Source organism: Pseudochaenichthys georgianus, unplaced genomic scaffold (genome assembly GCF_902827115.2).
Source record: "Pseudochaenichthys georgianus unplaced genomic scaffold, fPseGeo1.2 scaffold_626_arrow_ctg1, whole genome shotgun sequence".
In the NCBI taxonomy this organism is placed as follows: Eukaryota; Metazoa; Chordata; class Actinopteri; order Perciformes; family Channichthyidae; genus Pseudochaenichthys; species Pseudochaenichthys georgianus.
In genome coordinates, this window is record NW_027263184.1 from 54,343 (window position 1) to 62,677 (window position 8,335).

At 45.4% G+C, this 8,335-nt stretch overlaps 1 protein-coding gene across 1 annotated transcript; it reads right to left on the minus strand.

Moving 5' to 3' along the window:
- Positions 1-412: 412 nt before the first annotated feature.
- Positions 413-1,517, minus strand: LOC117443581 (olfactory receptor 6N2-like). Its single transcript, XM_034079467.2, has 2 exons — positions 1,503-1,517; positions 413-1,359 (listed from the first exon to the last, which is right to left on the minus strand). The coding sequence occupies exon 2, from the start codon at positions 1,355-1,357 to the stop codon at positions 413-415; it is 945 nt and encodes a 314-aa protein (XP_033935358.1). The 5' UTR covers positions 1,358-1,359; positions 1,503-1,517.
- Between the last annotated feature and the right edge of the window lie 6,818 nt (positions 1,518-8,335).

An 8,335-nucleotide genomic window follows, 5' to 3' on the forward strand; every position in this document is an offset into this window, starting at 1 on the left:
ACTCAAAGAGAGCACTTATACAGTACATCAAAGAACTACGCCGGGGGCTTTTCACTCCAATCTGATAACACACACATCAAAGAATGGGAGGCGGGACAATGGGAGGCGGGACTTAGCTCATTGGCCAATGGGAGGCTGACTTAGCTCATTTGCATAAGTGGGGGCGTGTACACATGTCGCATACTAATGTGACGAAAGCGGCATGGTTACTACTACTTGTGTTCTAACTTTAAATCTATTACATTTAACAGAATAGTGATATTTTAACATTTGAGGGAAATTCAAGCCAAATCAAGTTAAATCAAGCATATACAATATTGTTGTTGTGCTGTATGTTGATCTCTATCTAATCATGTATCCCTTTAAATAATTATGATCGGAAACACAATCTAACATGGTCAACATATTTCTTTTATATTTCAGCAGCAGGACCTTTCTTCAGAAATCTCAACACAACTCCTTTGATTTGAGGCAGACCCAGGCCATACACGATAGGGTTATTGAGGGGGGGAATGATCAGATACGCTAAAGACAAAATAACTGCGATGCTTGGATTCAGTTGATCAGCCTCTAATCGAGTCAGAGACAGCTCGCAGAAGAGAGAGATGGAGTAGGTCATAAAGGACACGATGTGAGGCAGGCAGGTTTGTAACGCCTTTCCTCTGAATTCAGACGATCTCCTGCTGCAGACCAGCAGAATCCGTAGATATGTGTACAGGACGAAGAACAGGGGGATGAAGACGCCGGTCACCAGGACAAACTGACCAACTATGTTGTTCAGAGTGGTGTCCACACAGGAGAGCTGCACCACAGGCCAGTTAGAGCAGAAAATCCGGTTCAGTTTATTTCCACACAGCGGTAATTTAGCAGTAAGATAGAGAATGAAGCCAATAGTAAACACTGGGTATAAAACAGCAACAAGCACAAGAACCTGCACCCATTTGAAGGTCATTTTACTGTGGTAGTGTAAGGGCTGACAGATAGCAATGAACCTGTCGTAGGCCATGATGGTGAGCATGGTCAGCTCACAGGAAGCATAGGTGTAAATAACATACACCTGAATAAGGCAAAATGGACGTGAGACCAAATGAGAGTCAGAGAGGATGTCCTGCAGGAACCTGGGGAAGAATCCGGCTGAGCCATACAGAGAGTTTACACACAGACAGCTGATGAAAATATACATGGGCTGATGCAGAGACTTCTGCAGGAACACTGCCAGAATAATGACCATGTTAGCAGAGACTATAGTCACATAGATGAACAGACACAAGATGAAGAACAGGTATCTGAGGGGCCCAAAGTCTGCAAACAGGGTCAACTGAAAGTAGGGAGGGTTCAGGCTGCTGTTGCTCTTCATGTCTGCTCCAAAGAGAGGAACAATACAGGAACTGTTAATGAGATGCTGTTAGCTACATTTCAGATATTAATACAAAATCAGCCTGCATGCAGTCTCCAACAGTTGTATGTGACCATGTTAAATATAACATCTGGGAAAATCTCACCTCCACATACAGTAGTTCACAGACTTATTCAGGCTCTCTATATCTGTGAAGAAAGGGGGAATATAAATGCACAACAAGGGAAATGTTCAGAGGAAAATGTCGTAATTCAACACCAACAGTAATGCAAACACACAATAAGCCTGCGTGCATGTGAATTACAACCTTCCTAACACTTGCACTTGACAATATTGAATTTAGCTTCAGGGAGCTGGAGAAGAGAAGCACACAAATGAAGGGCAGGAAAAAAGCCTCATAAACTACATGAACCACCAACATGGTAATTCGCATTGATTTAAACATTATTTCACACTCGTACACATTGCCTCCTTCATGTTTGCAAGTCGGCCTGAACAGAGAACACATTCATAGAAAGAACAAGAGTTAAGAAAGGAGAAGCAAGACTTAAGGAAAGGTCACAAGCAGACAATAATCAATATAATCTCATTTGAAGTAAGTCAAAGATAAGTGAGAATATATTCTTTCCTTATGTTAAATACATATATGTGCACAAATACTTGCATGCAGAAGCAGTATACACATGTAAACAGTATGATTATCTACCTGTGTCCAGGTACTAACAATAAAACATCGTACGTTACTCAATATTCATATATTAATATTAATACAAAATCAGCCTGCTTGCATGCATGTGAATTGTAACATCTCCTAGGGTTGTACGTGACAATATTGTGCTGGGAATATCTCACCTCCACATACACCACATGCAGCTAAGGTCTGGCCTGTCTCAGTTATTCAAACAGTATTTCACTCAGATTTCAAATGTTTGTGCACCTAAAGCAAAAAGAGAGGTGCATTCAAAGAGCAACCGGTAAAGGAAGGAGAGAAAAAAAAGGCTACACGTGCCCCAGCCAGCATATAGCATCATCACATAGAGGGATAAGGTAAGTGAGAATAATCCATAGCATATACACTATGTTAATCAAAGCTTGTAAATGCTTGCATAAGAATAACATATTCAATGAATTCAACACTCTCAGTGCATCAGTACATATAAATACACGCATACAGAATAATTATTGACTTACTGGTTCCATGCCTGAAAGTGTAGGAACATTTACATTTGTTATACTTGTGTTCAGATCAGCACGATAACCTTGAAAGCATTCAATATAATGAGGACAACTATTAAAGACAATAGTTAGACAACTGAAACAACCATCAACAATTACGTTTTAAAATTCAATGTGGGAACTAACAATAAAGCAGTGTATGTTACTCAATATTAATATGAATACAACATCAGCCTGCATGCATGCATGTGAATTGTAACATCTCCTAGGGTTGTACGTGACAATATTGTGCTGGGAATATCTCACCTCCACATACACTACATGCAGCAAAGGTCTGGCCTGTCTCAGTTATTCAAACAGGAGTTCACAGACTGACTCAGGCTTTCTGTCTCTGGATAAAAGGAGGGAATATAACTGCAACATGTCCTAATTCAACACGTACAATACTAAAAACCACAATAACCTGCATGCATGTGAACGGCAAACGTTCACAGTTGGACCTGACAACAGTAAATATACATTCCAAGTAACCGAAGAAGTGATGGACACAAACTAAGACCTTCTCATAAACTACATGCACCACAATCCTGACATCTCTCACTTATTGAAACAGTATTTCACTCAGATTTCAAATGTTTGTGCACCTAAAGCAAAAAGAGAGGTGCATTCAGAGAGCAACCGGTAAAGGAAGGAGAGGAAGACCTGAAAAAAAAGGCTGCACGTGCCCAGCCAGCACATAGCATCATCACCATGAAGGATAATGAAAGTGAGAACAATCCAAAGCATACACACCATGTTAATCAATGCTTGCAAAAGCTTGCATAAGAATAACATATTCAATGAATTCAACACTCTCAGTGCATCAGTACATATAAATACACTCATACAGAATAATTATTGACTTACTGGTTCCATGCCTGAAAGTGTAGGAAACATTTACATTTGGTTATACTTGTGTTCAGATCAGCACGATAACCTTGAAAGCATTCAATATAATGAGGACAACTATTAAAGACAATAGTTAGACAACTGAAACAACCATCAACAATTACGTTTTAAGATTCAATGTGGGAACTAACAATAAAGCAGTGTATGTTACTCAGCTTGTTAGTGAGAGCTTTGACATGATGAGAGGAAGCCCCCTCCCCTGTAATGATCCACTCTGAAGAGGCTGGACACTATAGGTTTGTCTGCTGCTAGGATGCAGACGTTGCATCATGTGACTGAGAGGCGCACGCGCACACGCACACGCACAGACTTCTACTGTAATAACTTTGTCCCTGTATGTTGACCAACTAATTGTTGTTTATCGTCATTAAATACACAGATTGCATGCTGGATAATACATGTGAAGTTTGAAGGTTATTCTCAGATAAACCTTTGGAAATATCCTGCATTGTTAACGTCTGTCTTTCCAAACAAACGACCCCCCCAGTGAGAGTCTCTCCAAAACTAAAAGCAGACATTTCCCAGTCCCTCGTTGTAATCCAGAGGTGAACTAAGAACATAGGTAAACATAGAGAAACCATGTATTTGTGGCCCTTAAAGAGACCAGAAGGTGTTCCAAAGCAGTGGCGGATATAGGATTGTAGGAGATCCGGGGCTTAGCCCAGGAGTTGTTGGGGGGGGGGGGGGGGGGGGGGGGGGTAAAGTGCTATGTTTTACAAGTGGGGGGTGGACCGAACATCCTTTAGGGGGGTCGGCGCCTCCTCTAGGGGGGTCCGGGGGCATGCTCCCCCGGGACGATTTTGTTTAAAATATTGAAGTTAAAAGCATCAATCTGGTGCACTTTGAGAGCAACATTAACCCAACCTTAAAACGGACAAATGCACTGGAGAACACTTATTCATTAACACCCTTTAATGAAGCAAACTAGTGCCTTAACTCACTCAAATACAGTTGTTTACTTGTCGGTGAAACGAATGTGCGTAGAGTTTTAAAGGATGCGGATAGTCTCACCTTGATTCTGGCGCATTGCTTATCGTTTAATAGATCTATTCTCATCCACCATCTTTGTTTGTGACGTAAAGAGTGCAAGAGTCACGTTTCTGAATCGGACACTCTGAGTGGATACAGTCACAGCCAATCGGAGTCTGATTGAGAGGGTTGCCTGTCAGTTCCGTTGCTATGGTTCCGTTGTTTTGTGTACTGAAATGAGAGCCGGTATAATTCCACGCGCGAAAACAAAATAAAAATTGGAATACGTTATTTTAGTGTCTTAAAAGTAGACTGAGGTATGAAGGGTTAACGTTACATCTTAGGATAATTTTTAGTCATGTTCTGTATACTTGTTCAAAATAAAATAGTCCCTCCGTTGCCTTCTGCACGAAACATAGTGCGAGGTGGTTGCTATGCAACAACACTAACAGCTAGCGAACATATTAGACAGACAGCATTGATCCATTATTTGGCTATTTATTTACATTCATTTGTATGTTGCCGTTTATTGTGCAGCCACTGAAAACCTGTCCAGCATCAGTAGCATGGCTTACGAGGTTGTTCTAGGCTGTTGCTTGGCGTGGTGAGAATATTGCTCCACTTTCTCCGGTCCCCGAGATTCGGCTTCCAGCAGCTCTGGAGAGAGCTTTCGCACCTGTGGCCACTAACGGTCATCATTTCCCTGCTTTGTTTCAAGACCCGCGTCAGAAAGCTTTTGAATGGTGCTACTTTTCCAGTTGGTCTACCTGTTCTTCACGTAGCTCTGCATGTCGTCCTTTAGGTGCTTTTTTTTCTGGAGATAGGCACTGCTCAATCCACTCCTCCATAGTGAGACCACCCCGGAGGTCGAAGTTAATCTTAAATGTTTCCATCTTATGCTTTGTAAGTTTGTTTCGTAACGGAAGAAATGTAAATATATTTATAAAAATGACAAGTCAAATCAAGCAATCTGATTGGCCGATAGTGTTTTTGCGGACCTCTTTGATTACATCGCTGCTTGCTTTAAAAGTAGCTCAACTCATTATGTCAGACCTTGGAAAGTATCTAGATATCCCTGCCCTGATGCCAAAGGAACTGCACACTGAATATGTTTTGCCGTTTGATGTCTATGTCTGGACCGCTGCGTAAAAAGGAGGGTTTCTGCCCCGCTGCTTTCGTGTTCCAGTTTGAAAAGCAAACAGTTTCCTTTTCAGCCCAACGGTATACTGTTTTTCTCAGACGTGGAGGGATACTGACTTGTTGTGAAAAGTAACTTACAATTCTACCCGTGATATACGCTCAGTATATCACGGCTAAGAACCAATCAGATTGCTCGATTTGACTTGTCCGTTTTATAAATACTAACATATAAGGGTATACTTAGTGTGGTTACTCCATGTTTACTAGCTATAACGTTACATCACTCTTTTTCACTTCTTACTCAGTCAGAGTATATCACCATTAGATTCACAAACCTGAAACATCATCCATTTCTTCACTGCTGGTGATGACATTGTTGTCAGCTGCTGATACTGCTGCAGCTTGTGGCGCCTGCTTTGATGAAAATAACTTTCTAATGTCCATAACTGTATAGGCTGTAAGCAGAGGTGGGAGTAAGTCCTACATGTGCAAATCACGAGCAAGTCTCAAGTCTTGACCTACAAGTATCAAGCAAGTCCCAAGTCACTGTGGTGAGAGTCAAGCAAGTCAAGTCATTGCTCAGGTCAAGCAAGTCAAGTCAAGTCATACAAAATTCTGATGAATAAGCCCAGTTCTCATTCATAACACTCCGTTCGATGTCTCACTATGGGATGCGCCTCATCGCGGAGCAAACAGAAGCATCAATCTCATTACGCCAATCCTGATTGGCTGGTGATCTTGACGTCAACGTCAGGGAATCACCCCCTATAAGTAGCTTGCGCCACGACGCATGCGTCATTCAAACACCTCTTCTCGCTTCAGAGCACATCTCTACAGTCGCCGGACAAGCTTAACAGTCCACAGACTGAACCCAAATCCAAAACATTTCGGTCGACGGGCGCTCGCCGGCTACTCCTTCTGCTTCGCAAGAAGACGGTAATACTAACGCCAGTTAGTATTAAAATCGACCTCGCCGTTTCTTTCCCCGGAAAGTAAGGTAAGGTTTTGATTTTTCTCAAGCTAGCTACGCACCTGTTGCTAGCTAGCTTCCCCTTACTACCGACACCACGGTAGCGAGGACGCTTTTCTTTTTCTCTCTCACGGAGGAGAAAATGATTAGAAGTATATTGACACACCAGTCAATATTCTTTGAGAACAAAGGACCCACACCGTCCCTTTTTCTCCGGATTAAGGACGGATTGGTAACACTTTTCTTTCAACGACGTACCTGTTACGAGCGGGTCCTCTCCACGCCACGAGGCGAACAAGATGGACGCCTCTCCCCCTCACACCAGAGGAGTCAGAAACTCTGAGGCTCGGTCATGCGGCTGCGGGTTGAAGATAGCAGGCACAGACTCACACCAGGTCTGCTCGTCCTGCCTCAGGCTGGAACACGCCCAGGAGGCTATCGACAACCCCGGCTCGTGCGGGCATTGTGCCCGTTTCACCCTAAAGAGCCTCCACCGACGGCTAGCACACCAAGCTAGCTTGTTGGAACAGGACTCCCTCATGTCCACTGATTCGCCGTTTGGCAATCAAGACACGGGGGCGTCCGCCGCAGAGACTGAGCCCCTCACTGTGTCGGTCTGGGGCTCACTAACAGCGGCATCTGCGGAACCGGGATCCCACGCCGTGTCAGGCCGGGACCCCGTGGCGGCAAGAGACGCGGGAACGGAGCCCCACGCCTCACCAGGCGGGAGCTCCCGGCGAGACCTCACCATGGTCTCACCCGCGGAGGATGTCCTAGAATTAGACTACATGGAGGACGAAGAGGACACCTCTGAGTCCCTCCTGTCTGATTCGGATGAGCAAGAAGAAGATATCTTCATGTCATCGGCTCAAACGGCAAAGCCGGGAGCGATGGCTGCTCTCCCGGGCGATAGCACACCAGCTTTGCCCTGTCTGAGCATGGACCTGCAGGCCGCGTGTCAGCGCACTGCGTCCAGGCTAGACATCCCGTGGCCCGAAATGGCCAAGGAGACCGCCGGGTCCCGTTACGAGGGGAAACATTCTCCCCAAGCAACGAGGACAAGGAGGCAACTCCTCCCGGTCTTCCCGGAGATGTTGGATGAGGTGTCGGTCTCGTGGAGGGACCGACCCTTTAGCAACAAGGCCCCAATCCAGGGTGCCTCCTCCCTAGACTGCGACGGTATGGAGAGGCTCGGCCTGCTCCGCATACCGCCGATGGAACTGCTGGTGGCAACCCACCTCCTACCGAGGATGGGCCCGTCACCAAGCAGGAACCCCACGCTGCCAGCGAAGGTGGACCGTTTCCAGTCGACCATGACTGAACGGTCCTACAGAGCCGCAGCGTTGTCCACCAGGGCTCTGAACGTTTCCTCACTGCTAACCGCATACCAAGCGGAGCTCTGTGAGGATATGTCGAGCAATCCTGGACCGGCCGTTCTGGACGAGTTGGCCGCGGTCACAGACATTTGTCTCCGTGTCCAACGCTGCGCTGTCCAGGCCACGGGCAAAACAATGGGGATCATGGTGGTGCAGGAAAGAGCTAGATGGCTCAACCTCACCAACCTCCCAGACCGGGAAAAGGAGGATGTGCTTGACATGCCCATCGTTCCCGAGGGGATTTTTGGCTCCGCTCTTGCCTCCATGCAGAGGAGATGCGAGTCAAAAAAGAAGGAGGACGAGGCCCTCCACCTCTGCCTCCCTCCAAGGGCCCAGCCGCTGCGGCAGCCCTTCGTCCAAGCTGCCCCGAACCCTGCTCAGTTCAAAATACCGAAAATG